General features: G+C 37.0%; 1 protein-coding gene across 3 annotated transcripts in view; it reads right to left on the minus strand.

Moving 5' to 3' along the window:
• Positions 1 to 13,584, minus strand: part of RELN (reelin) — a 520,521-nt gene that overhangs the window by 285,938 nt on the left and 220,999 nt on the right. For all 3 annotated transcript variants that reach the window (XM_003825720.5, XM_055114793.2, XM_063606317.1), the window contains exon 5: positions 3,808 to 3,840. In XM_003825720.5, coding sequence (XP_003825768.3) covers positions 3,808 to 3,840 — 33 coding nt within the window. The remainder of the gene's footprint in view (positions 1 to 3,807; positions 3,841 to 13,584) is intronic.

The following is a 13,584-nucleotide window of genomic DNA, read 5'->3' on the forward strand; positions in this document are numbered from 1 at the left end:
GGGAATTGAACAATGAGATCACATGGACACAGGAAGGGGAATATCACACTCTGGGGACTGTTGTGGGGTGGGGGGAGGGGGGAGGGATAGCATTGGGAGATATACCTAATGCTAGATGACGAGTTAGTGGGTGCAGCACACCAGCATGTCACATGTATACATATGTAACTAACCTGCACAATGTGCACATGTACCCTAAAACTTAAAGTATAATAATAAAAAAAAACAAAAAAAAACACTAAATTTTAAATGAGCAGTTGATTATATTGGCTTTGTCCCTCAAACTACTAAGGGACAAGGGTAAAAAGCTCTGCGGTTTAGACACCTAGAAGTTGGGAAAACCAAAGACCCCAAAAGGAAACCTATGAAGCTATCACTAGGCAGGCAAGGCAGGAAGGACAAAATCAGCACCAACCTACAAGGAGAGGCTATTCGGGACTTGTCTTCCTTCAGTATGGCTTGGCTGTGTCCCTACCCAAATTTCATCTTGAATTGTAGTTCCCATAATCCCTATATATCGTGGAACGGATGGTGGGAGGTAATTGAATCATGGGGGCAAGTTACTCTCATGCTGTTCTCATGACAGTGAGTTCTCATGAGATTTGATGGTGTTTTTTTTTTTTTTTGAGACAGAGTCTCACTCTGTTGCCCATGCTGTAGTGCAGTGGCATGATCTTGGCTCACTGGAACCTCAGTCTCCTGGGTTCAAGCAATTCTCCTCTTTCAGCCTCCTGAGTAGCTGGGATTACAGGTGCCTACTACCACACCTGGCTAATTTTTATATTTTTAGTAGACGGGGTTCCGCCATGTTGGCCAGGCTGGTCTTGAACTCCTGACCTCAGGTGATCCACCTGCCTCGGTCTCCCAAAGTGCTGGGGTTACAGGCATGAGCCACCGTGCCCAGCTGAGATTTGATGGTTTTATAAGGGGCATTTCCCTCTTTTGCTCGGCACTTCTTGCTGCCACCATGTGAAGAAGGACGTGTTTGCTTCCCCTTCTGCCACAATTGTAAGTTTCCTAAGGCCTTCCCAGCTATGCTGAATCGTGTGTCAATTAAACCTCTTTCTTTTATAAATAACCCAGTGTTGGGTATGTCTTTATTAGCAGCGTGAGAATGAACTAATATATCCATATTTCAACATATACTCATCCATGGCTTCCAAGAGACTGCCCAGACAGCGTCAGTGTCTAATTCACTTTAAAGCATGGAATTGGATAATTCTGGCTATTTATTGTCAGCTAAAATTGCTGTAATCTACTAACCCATTTTTTCTTCTCTTTCCCACTATCCTTCTTGCCCTGGCTTGCTTTCTCTCCTTCCCTATATTCACTCATCTTTTATTGAATGTTTTTAAATTTGTTAACTTTTTTTCTCTTTCAGAACTGCATAAGAAAATTTATCTATATAAGTAAAATTCCTAAATAAAATCAATTTAGAAGTCAGGAGGAATGCCAGGGAGCCATACATGGTGTTAAATATATTATCACTACACATTTGAGATATATTGAATACCTATTTTTAAGTTCTAGAAGAACTTTGGGCATGGCAAGTGCAATATTTTCACCAACTGTAGAGTTCATATTTCCGCGGAATAGATGATGAATAAGTAAACTCACTTTCATGGCTGGCTACGGTGTAAGTGTGCTTATTTTAAAGGTTGTGTGATAAATGATAATTATTTCTATTCATGTTGTAAAAATTAATCTAGTACTTTAACAATGCTCTCATCTGATTCATGGTTTGCTTAGGAAGTTTGTTCCAGCTACTCTAACTTCTTTGGGTCTTGACAATTTTGTTTGAACTAGCAAAGAGACTGTCTTTTGGAAAAATTAAAATAATATCTGATTAACAAAAAACTCTCATAACTTTTTCTTTTAAAGGTGATATTTTTATGTTTTTTAGGCTCACTCAAATATAATTCTCTGAAATCACTGGGTAATTAAAATTACTTCCCAATATCAGGAAGCATAATTTCACATTCTCTTTGGTGACATCCCCAACCATGGCAGTCCTTGCCTCCTTTATACCAGGTATGCCAGCAGGCAAGCACATAATGAAGTCATGGAAACCAGTGAATCAGCATGTACTGAGAGGACTGGATGCTCAGACTCAAAGCCTCAGGCATGAGAACAGGGAGAATATGGATATACACTGGAGAGAACGCTGTGATGTATTCTGTGCATGGGAGTGATTTAATGATTCCTCTGAGCGATGAGATGCAGTGCCTCAGATGCCTACAGGGTACAGCTCTCTCAGATACCCAGTCTGGCCGAGACTCGGCTGGGCCACTGCGGGTCACCAGCCTGTCTTGGCTGCCAGAAGGCATGCTTCTAAGCGCTTGCATTTGTCTGCCAAGTAAGAGGAGCCCCAAGCTGTAGCATTACATAAAAGTAAAGCTTCTCAAGGCAGATTTTCCAAAGAGGAAAAATAAATTAATTGGGTTTATAGGTTGAAAGGAAAAGCCCAAGAGACAAATAACTGACCTATCTAGAAAGTCCCATAGTGAAAGACATTTGAAAAGGCTGCAACCAGCTAGGATGATTTCTTTTCATTCTTATTAAATACTATAGTGTAGGAAATTGCTTTTAAAATAAGTCTTCACTGACACAAATGAGAAAATTAATGCTTAAAGATCACTTGTTTTCTAGAGACTTTTTTATTTACAAAGGCAATGGGTAAGCCTCATTGGATACCTGTTTGTGTATTGATTTACTTCCAAACACCACTATATTATTTACCATACACTTTATGAAAACAAAATCATTTAATCCTTATACCAACCCTATGAGATAGGTACTATTTTTAATTCTACTTTGCAGATGAGAAAACTGAGGCACAGAGAGGTTAAGTAACTTGCTCAATATTGTGTGGCTAGCAAGTGGTAAAAGTGAGATAAACCCAGGCAGTTTCCCAGAATCTGTGATCCTAACCACTATACACCCTGCCTCAAGAACTGTGGGCCACTAAGAGCATGACATTATGAAAAATCCATGGTGCCATTTTAAGAAGCAGGTATTTATTTAAACAGTCTCATTTCAATTTTTTTTTTAAAGAAACAGGATCTTGCTATGCTGCCCAGGTTGGAGGACAGTGTCACAATCATAGCTTGCTGCAGCCTTGAAATCCTGGTTTAAATGATCCTCCCATCTCAGCCCCCAAAGTAACTAGGACTCCAGGTGCACACCACCACACTGACTAATTTTTAACCCTTTTTTTTGGTAGAGATGGGGGTCTTGCTCTGCTGCCCAGGCTGGTCTTAAACACCTGGTCTCAAGTGATCTTCCCACCTCAGCCTCCCAAAGTGTTGGGGTTACAGGCATGAGCCACCATGCCCAGCTTCAGTCCAATTTTTAAAGAAATGACAAAATAATTTCTTTTTCTTAACAATTCAGTACTAATTTGAGCATAAATCTCAAATCTTAAATGACTTCAATTCTTCCACATTCATGGCTTCTTGCCCACTAGCTCCATGCTCTAATATTTATGATGGGCATCTAGTATTATGAGGGACTCTGGGGGAAAATTAAGCATTAGAATGCAAAAGCTTACACTCAATAGGATCTCAGGGCTGAGGGTACTAACAGGTGCGAAAGTTCCTGCATGAGCCCCCCGCTGGGCAGCATGAATGTTTCCTCAAGGAGGTTCTGTGTTCAAGTATAATCCGTACCCAAGTCCAATTTCAGTGACTGATCAATGATCAGAGAGGACAGCTTCCTTACCTCTATAACATCTGCTCGTACAGCCAGAAAAGCCAAACAAGTAGATCAAGTACTAAAGTTAATGACATCAGAGTCTTAAACACTCACCTAGATGTGGGTGCACAGTGACATCTGTTGGAGCTGAATCAAGAGAGGAAAGAAGAAAGACAACTGATCAGGAATGAAAGCAAAATCCAGTAATAAAGAGTCACAACACAGTTATAAAACTTAAGTCACATTAAGCAAATCAAATGGCTACAGACTTTTTAGTCTTTTTAGGAGTTTCTGGAACTCTTGAAAAAATAGAAGACAATAAATTTAATGATCTTGTATTTTGTGCCAACACTTATTGGTTAAATCAGAGAAGAGTTTTGCAAAGATTCACTGAATTGTTAACCCTAATTAAAGATTTTCTTGAAACAAAAGGAATACTTGCCAATTATCCAATAATGAATAACAAAAACCTGGCACAATGATATACATTCTCTCATCAGTATCACAGTGCATATGAACAAGCCAAATCTGAAGCTTCAAGGAAAACAAGGGTTTATTTGCAAACTAGCTGGAAAAGTAGGAAAACTTAAGCTGAAATTGAAACTTTGAAAATACAAATTAATAATGGTTTTACACATGAATTTCCTAACGTGAATTGGGTCTCCAGAAGATTTTAACTGTAATTTCCAGTATCTTCTAAATTGTCTGCAAAAACCTACGAGAAAAATTTGAAGAATGTCTTGTTGATGTTAATTATTTTAGACTTGCTTTTCAATGTATGCAATATTTCTGTGAATTCCATGTTAATAATACTATGCTGACACAAGAATAATACTTGGACATAGTTTTGAAACTGATATGTTTTTGCATTAAAGGTAAATCAGCTCTTCTAATAAAAATGAAAACATTTTGTCAAGGTGGATCTGGACATTAAAGGAAAATGCTTTTTGATACTCAATTAAGTTACTGGAAGATCTTTAAGCAGGTAAGAAACACTTGGGTATGTGGATCTACATTTCAATTGTCAATTTTATGAACTCTTAATACAGGCCAAATATTTCTTAAGATGTGCTATAAGTGTAAAGTACATACTAGATTTTGGAGATTTAGTACACAAAATGTAAAATATCTCATTAATAGTTTTAAATTGACCACATTATATCAAAATGTTTAATATTTTACATATTCTGTGTTAATAAAATACATTATTAAATTAATTTCATCTATTTCTTTCCATTTTTTAGATGTGACTACTAGAATATTTAAAATTGCACACGGGGCTTACATTATACTTCTATTAGTGCTGAACTACAGCTAGGAGGGGCATTTGTACTGTATATCAATTAGGAAATCATTATCAAGCAGGAGGTGGTGGAGTTACAAAAGGAAGACCGAGTCACTCAGAGAGAATGTAAGGTATAAAGTGAGGCTGAGAGAAGTAGCTCATGCCTGTAATCCCAGTACTTTGGGAGACTGAGGCAAGAGGATTACTTGAGGCCAAGAGTTTGAGACCAGCCTGAGCAATATAGTAGGAGACCTCGTCTCTAAAAAAAACATTAAAAATTAGCTGGGCATGGTGGTGCACGCCTGTAGTCCTAGGTACTCAGGAGGCTGAGGCAGGAGGATCACCTGAGGCCAGGAGTTTGAGGATGCAGTGAGCTAGGAATGCAATATCACACTCCAGCCTGAGCAAGAGAGTCAGACCCTGTCTCTAAATAAATAATAGAAAGAAGTGAAATGCACAAATGTATATTTAACGGACAGGTGGAAGAAGACAAGCTAGCAAAGGTGACTGAGTTAAAGTGCATTCCATTAAGGAAATAAGAAAAAGAAAGAGTTTTAAGAGCTAAGAGAGTTGAAGGAGAGGCCAAAATAATCCTAATAAAGCTGATATCTACGAAGAACATCCTGCTATTAAGGCACTGTGCTAAGGAGTGTCTATAGATGAACTCAGGGATTTTGGCCTCAGAGTCTAGACTCAACTACTGTGCAGACTGCTCTTTCAAGAAGGTTAGCTGCAAAGGTGAGAAATGAGATCTTATATGGAGATGAGGACCGAAGGGATTTTTTTGTTGTTTGTTTTGTTTCTTAAGATATTATGATAGTGGCCGGGCCCGGTGGCTCATGCCTGTAATCCCGGCACTCTGGGAGGCTGAGGTGGGCGGATCACGAGGTCAGGAGATCGAGACCATCCTGGCTAACACAGTGAAACTCCGTGTCCACTAAAAATAAAAAAATTAAAAAATGGCCGGGCGCAGTGGCTCACTCCTGTAATCCCAGCACTTTGGGAGGCCGAGACGGGCGGATCACGAGGTCAGGAGATCGAGACAATCCTGGCTAACACGGTGAAACCCCATCTCCACTAAAAATACAAAAAATTAGCCGGGCGTGGTGGCGGTCGCCTGTAGTCCCAGCTGCTCGGGAGGCTGAGGCAGGAGAATGGCGTGAACCCAGGAGGCGGAGCTTGCACTGAGCTAAGATCGCGCCACTGCACTCCAGCCTGGGGGAGAGAGCGAGACTCTGTCTCAAAAAAAAAAAAATAAATAAAAAATAAAATAAAATAAAATAATTAAATAAAATAAAAAAATTAGCCAGGTGTGGTGGCGGGTGCCTGTAGTCCCAGCTACTCAGGAGGCTGAGGCAGGAGAATGGCGTGAACTTGGGAAGCGGAGCTTGCAGTGAGCTGATCGCACAACTGCACTCCGGCCTGGGGGACAGAGTGAGACTCCACCTCAAGAAAAAAAAAAAAAAAAAAAAAAGATATTATGATAGTTTACCATGCCTAACGTTAGCTATATTGCAAAAGGGATTCTCTGTATTCATGTTATAAAGTGTTAAAAAGAAAAGAAAAATCCTGTCTACACAATATGGAACTTTTCAAATTATTTCACAGGTTGTGAAATAAACTGGTTAAATTAAATGTAGGAAAAGTTATGACAATTATTAATTAGAAATATTTACTATGCAATACAATAGTTAGATATGTATAACAAAATATCTGCAGAAATACTGTTGCCTACTTTACATTAAATGACTTTGGTGACTAAGGCCTCAACTCAATAAAGGGAATGAGTTATAAAATGCTTTACTTTAAATTGTTTATTGAAATGGACATCTACCTTTGCTAAATTATCTGGACACATGGAAGCTTTCACTGAAACACCTACATCACAATCATCGGGAGAGGGCCATTTTAGAAAGACCCACTGAGTCAGAATCTCTGAGGGTGGAGGCCCGGAAGTTGTATTTTTTAAAACCTCCTTCACTGATTCTGATAGAAAGTCAGATTTAAAATTCACTGGTTTAAACTACACAATCCACTGCTTATTTTTATAGCATGCTGAACTGTTCTCTGTGTTAAGTACTCATCTTTGCTCTGAAGAAGAAATAGGCTCCTCAAAAGCAGAAAATATGTCCACCCAAGACATAAGCCAAAGCTGGTAATAGTGTCTCAATAAATAATAAATTGATTTGAAAGCTACTTCTTAGTTGTAATATATTTTATGATATTTCAGAAAATAATTGAAGATCCAAACCTTTAAAAAATGCCAGAATAGACACATAACATTGTCCAAAAGTCCTTTATTATAAGTGGTCTGGGGAGCTTCAACACCAAGTCAGTATTTACCTGGATTTAATTTAACTCAACAAATTTACATCGTATTTTAAATCACTAGTTAGGAAGGTTTGTTTTAATATATTTTAACAAAAATGTCCACTATCTGAGATAACTAAACATTATTTCCTCAAAAGAGAAACATTTAGTATGCAAAACTTAATGCAAGGAAAAGTACAAATTTTCCTGAAAAAGATTCACGCATATGTGGCATAAAAATGGGCCAAAGCCTAGTAAAGTACTGGCCCTAGAAGCTTATTTTAATCATTTCTCAATAAATGACCATATCAATCTAGTTTTATGTAGTCTAAACAAATTTTCTAAGCCCGTAGGAAGTTCACCATCTTTTCCACATTTACTGAGGTAAATGTACCATGGAAAAATTAAAGTAGCCTGAGGAAGAATGATATAGTTCAACATTATTTAGTATACTCCCATTTGGATACTACCTGCCTTGCCTCATACTAGTGACTATGAGTGAATTATTAAGTTCTTTTATTATATGAACTTGGCATAAAGGCCTTTACTCTTTCCTTTATTAAATGTAAAATGCATGCTTGCTAGACCCGTCCTCATTTGTCAACTGTCCAAGTGCTTACCCAATGACATAGCTCCAAGTCTACCTTTCCTGTTCCTCTGCCATTGAACTAGCTCTAGATTGAATCATTGAATTTTTCTAGATTGCTCGTATGTTTTTATCTCAACATTTTATTGGTCTGTTACTGATTTTCTGTCTCTCCCAGGATCCTAGAATGCCCCACCCCACCTTGCATCTTGCCCAGTTTCTCAACTCTTTTGAATTTAAAATTGCATGATTAAAACCTAGCAACGACATAAAATTGTCAAATGGCTTAAACTAGGGAGTTTTGGTTTCTGAGAATGAGAAAAAACAGAAATGTTCTTAAAGAAGTGGGTTTTGGTTTTGGAGAAAGAATGGGATGGAATACACCTTTAACAGAAGTGTAAAAAGATATCGCAGTTTCTTCCAGGTATTTCTGTGGTAGTGATAAGAAGATCAGGTCAGATGACCAAAGGTGTGCACATAGGGAGATGCACTAGGGATGGGAACCCTGCTACTTGTCAGAGGATACTGAATTGAAGAGAGAGGAAGATAGGCTGGAGTTGTTCTGTACCCAGAGAGATCACTGTGGGGAACCTTCATAATATGGTCCTAATTTAGTTTCATTGGTGAGACCCATGAAACTGTACATAGAGGCTGGAAGTAACTTATGGAAAGATAAATGATTTAATAAGGAATCAAGTGTTTGTATAAATCAAACTGAATTTCTACATTTTTTCAGAAGTGAATATTTTTTCTGTAAGGTAGGATGTTCAACTAGGAATGAATGTTCAGCTAGGATGAATCTAGGAATATCCAATTCTGTTAAGAGTTCCCTGTTAGAAAGTGCATGTGAATGTATTTGTGTTTCGATGAACTTTAAATCTCATTCAGCATAACCATACATCTCTGTAATCTTTATCCAGAAATACAATGCCATTGAAATTCACAAACATTACAGAAACTATATCCTTTGTAAAGCTTGATCAAGTTCAAGTAACTGGACTGAATTGGAAATTGACCTTGGGTATATCATGATAACTTAAAGAGTATGCCTAATGTCCTCAGACTGAATTAACTTAATTAAGACCACAGATAAAATATAAAATGTTACACAGGTAAGTTAAAATAAAGGTTCTACTTTGCCTAAAAAACAAGTAAAAGCAAGCCAACAGAATGGAGGAATTAAGATAGAATCTCTCTAAAATCACCAGGGTTTTTAAAAGCTTTTTTCCAGCTAGGCATTCAGAATGAAAGCCTAGCATACTTTGACTTGTTTTTAGTTGAAAAAGCCAAATTTCTTTAAAACTATCAATACAAATTGGTAGCAATTTTTACTAGGAAAGTATTGATAAATGAGAATCTACTTAATTTCATAAGTCAAATCCCTCTTGAGAGCAGACCAGTTAAATGAGAAAAAAAAAGGAATTTTAAAGTTTTCAGCATAATACAATCTTTTCATACTAGATAAGCAAATAAATGTTATGAGTGTCAAAACCACTCATAAATGTGTACTTATGATTTCTTTTCCAGATTCTTTTTGATGTTTGTGATAGTGCCACTTAAAAGTTATTTGTCCTCCAAATTCTCTCTCCAGTGGGGCCTATCCAGATGATGTTTTGGCAAAATACAAAGATTTAGATCAGCAATGAAATGCTTCAGCAACATTCTAAGTCTTTCCTTAGCCGAGCATTTTCCTAGATTCTTGAGTATTATTAGGTGACCTGAAGATTACGTATGTATTTTACTAAGATTTCACAGACTACGCAAAGAGGACAGAAATAGATTTCTAAAATTAATAAGCTTAAACATGTTAAGAATAAAAGTAAACAATCATTGTTTTTAGAAGGTACTTTAAAGTTTGAAAAAAATAGATTGCTTATAGAACTTCTTTTTTAAAAAATTCAACTGTACTATTCTTGAAATGATTTACTAATCACCATAAGCTAGCAAAAGAAAGAGACTGGAACTGCCTTGAATGAACACAAGATCTCTGTACTAATGCAGACTTGATAAAGATAATTATTCAAAAAATAGTGAGGGTGAATGATTATGTGGAACAGTCATGAAAAGACCCAGTTCATAAGATAAGCAATTCATATCACAAGGCTTGATTGAGCCTAACATGAAAGCAAGTAAATTCAGTATCAAAAGTTTCAAAGGAATAACATGCTTCCTGGTCTCTTTAAACAAGGTTATTATTTATTTGCTTAAAATGAAAGCAGAAAAAGTGCATACTGATACTTTTTTGAATAAATGATGGAAAGCTCTTAGCTCGTATATGTTAACATGTCTCTGTGTTGGTGATAGTTCTAATCAGAAGAGTTGCCGCTTTTTTCCCAAGAAATATCTTTGGGAAAGGTGAAAAATTATTTTTAAAAACTCACTATTTTCACTCAGTGTGAATTAATCTGGCCTTCATCGTGGTATGAGAAGAACCACTTTTTACTCACTTTTTAAACTTTAAAGTGCAACTAATGTATTGCTTGTCATTAGACAGACTTACTTTGTGAACATTACCTTTAATTTACTAAATATATTTTTGTCTCCAAAATTACCTCCAATTATTTACAGCATCTCACAGATTATAATGAGTGGTTTATCCTTATGACAGTTTCTCTTGCATTAGCACCAGCTGAGCTTTGCAGACAGAAATGAAAGTTAGAACATTTCTGCAAACTAAAATAGGCAGCAAATATCTCCACATTAGCTTCTGTGACTACATTTGGTCATTGGTGCTCATAGTCATACTTTTCTTTTCTTTTTTTTTTTTTTTAACATCTTAGCATTTCTTTATTTGAATTACTGCATTCAATTAATATTCACTGAATGCCTGTCATACACTAATGCTTTTCTTAATAACATTTTAATAGGTTAAACTATTGGGCCTTTCAAAATAAATATTATAAACATGGATCCTTAGATGGTATCTCAATACTAAATTGAAGCCTAAATTCCTCCCATCATCAATTCAGTTTGTCCAGGAGACAAATCACATGCTAAAAGTTAAAAAAAAAGCTTCATTTCTTAAGAAGCATTTCTGTGCATACGCTCTTTCAAAAGTTGAGCCTGCCAGAATCTCATAGATCACAGCAGCCTGAAGTAGGCATATTAGAAAGAATGAGGTCGTGTTTAATTCCCCCAAAGGTTATTTTCTTGACATATGTGTTTTTTTCTTTCAACTGACTTATTTTGGATGGAAATTTTAAAGTAATCATCTGACTCCAAAATATAGCAGTACTAATACACTTCAGCCAACTTGTTGAACAAATTACTCAGCGCAAAGAATGGAGACTTAAATATGTGGAGCAGAAAAAGGAAAAGATGCCTGAAAATGAATTCGGGAGGTGGTAAATGAGCTTTGAGCTAATATTATTGATTACTTAAAAAAAAAAAGCCTTTGAGTCAGACAAGCATTATATGTAGATGGCAAGCAATTCTTACAAATACAGGTATTATGTTACAGGGACTATATCTCCTGAATCATTTTGGAATTCAAAGGCCCTAGGTAGTTCTGCCTCAGGTATCTCTTCACCTAATTTGAAATTCAAATGTATTAAACTTCCAAAGCTAAATATGACAAATTAGACATGGGCTCTGAAGTTAGCATTTAATGAGCTATGAACCTAGACTTTCATCTCCCCAGGAAAAATTTCTTTATTACTTTTTGTATTTTATTGCAATAAAGCACCATTTGACCTTCAAGTATGATAATTAAGCTTCCAAAAATGTTATAAATTTAGAGTGAAAACAGTTCTCCCTGTGTTCAAGAACATACTTATGCTCAGTATAAAAGATTTCTTAATATTTAAGGACAGCTAAATTATACACAGAACCAGCAATATTAGGAATTATTTTTCTCTTCCCTCTCTGATTTTCCACCTCAACTTGATTTATGTCTCAAAACAATTTATCATCTTTCATATTCTAAAATAAATGAAATAGGAACAAAATGAAAATATATCTTTACAACCTGCAACTAGGAGATAGAGAACTCTTTCAGATAAGATTTATTCCAATAGGAGCTATAAATAATGGAGCCTCAAACATTAAAAATTATGGCTCATTGTCTTCCATGCTCATGTCCCCATCTTTTCTGGGGAGATATCCACACATTTTTCAAAAATTTGCTTACAATATCAATACAAGTTTTAAGTGAAAAATCAGAATGCAAAACAATATCATTTGAATTGTTGGTACATGTTTATTTTTATATTTATTTATATTTTGAGAGAGTATCTCGCTCTGTTGGCCAGGCTAGAGTGCAGTGGTGCATCTTGGCTCACTGCAATCTCGACCTCCTAGGCTTAAATGATCCTCCTGCCTCAGCCTCCCAAGAAGCTGGGACTACAGGCATACAGCACCAAGACCAGTAAATTTTTTTTTTTAGGGGGGTAGAGACAAGATCTTACCACATTGCCCAGGCTGGTCTTGAACTCCTGGGCTCAAGCAATCCACCCGCCTCAGCCTCCCAAAGTGCTGGGATTACAGGCGTGAGCCACCGTGCCTGGCCAAATTTTAATTTTTAAAAAATTGTTGCTGTGTAGCAACTTTTAAAAATCCTAGACCTTTGAGAACTTGAAGAGATGAAGTTCATAGATGGAGCAGATGTGAGAAATTGCAGGTATAAATTGACCCAAAACCTGAGAACGTATGGCTTTTAAGTAACATTTAGAGGTTGGAAGGAAAATCACTAGGCTCAAAAGAGGAAGAAGGAGGAGGAAGAAGTGGAGGAGAAGGAAGAAACCTTGTTGCTAACATCAACAGAAATTGCTAGAGATTTTCCAATGTCTATTCTTCTTTTCTTTATTTCTTTATTTCTCAGCGCCCCCCTATAGCTTCCTGTGACAAAGGAATTAAGTTCTGCCCATATGAGGTGAGCAGAAGTGACTAGGGTCACTTTCAGGGCTGGGTGATGTCCTAAAGGAATGGGCATGCTTCCTTGGCCCTTTCCCCTCCCTGCTGTAGGAGGTGGTGAGTTTTGGAGCAGCCAGCTTGGCGCCTAGATTTGGAAGCTACTTGCTGTGCACAGTAGAACGACCCTGACAGCCCTAGACCATCTATCCTCAAACTGGTTTATGACTAAGAAATAAACTTCTAGTCATTTAACCCACCCACATGTTGAAGTACTTTGCTTAGTACCTCAAGTACATAGAAGCTTAATTGACACTCTAACTACAATAGTTAATTTCCCATGGGTGAGGAAAGGGTCCCTTTTGGGGAAAAGTTTCTTCTCTTTATCTCAGTCATAATCTTAAAGGCCACAGTAGCAATTAGAGCTGATCCAACTGCAAATTCCTGTGAGTAGAGAGACTCTATCTTGAATATCTCTGCATTCCCAATGCTGAGCACAATGTCTCACACATGGCAGTTCCAAAAATGCTAGTTGAATGGATTCTGATAACATCAGCAAGCCAATATTACTAAAACCATTGTTGTTAGAAAATTCTAATCATCTCCTCTGTTCCTTTTCTTCCTTATTGCTTGTACATATGTCATCTTCTTCCTTCACTTTTCTTCATATTTCTTTTCACTTTCCTTTACATACCTAAGGATGAATTGTATAATCTGTCTTGCTCTAAGATAGATTTAAGGCAGCTTACAAAAAAAGGCAGACAGCTGAACAAGATAATAAAGGGGGGAAATCAAAGATGACAAACGAGGGTAGAAAAATAATAATGCCATTTTGAGATATGTATGCAAGATGCATGCCCCC

Source organism: Pan paniscus, chromosome 6 (assembly GCF_029289425.2).
Source record: "Pan paniscus chromosome 6, NHGRI_mPanPan1-v2.0_pri, whole genome shotgun sequence".
In the NCBI taxonomy this organism is placed as follows: Eukaryota; Metazoa; Chordata; class Mammalia; order Primates; family Hominidae; genus Pan; species Pan paniscus.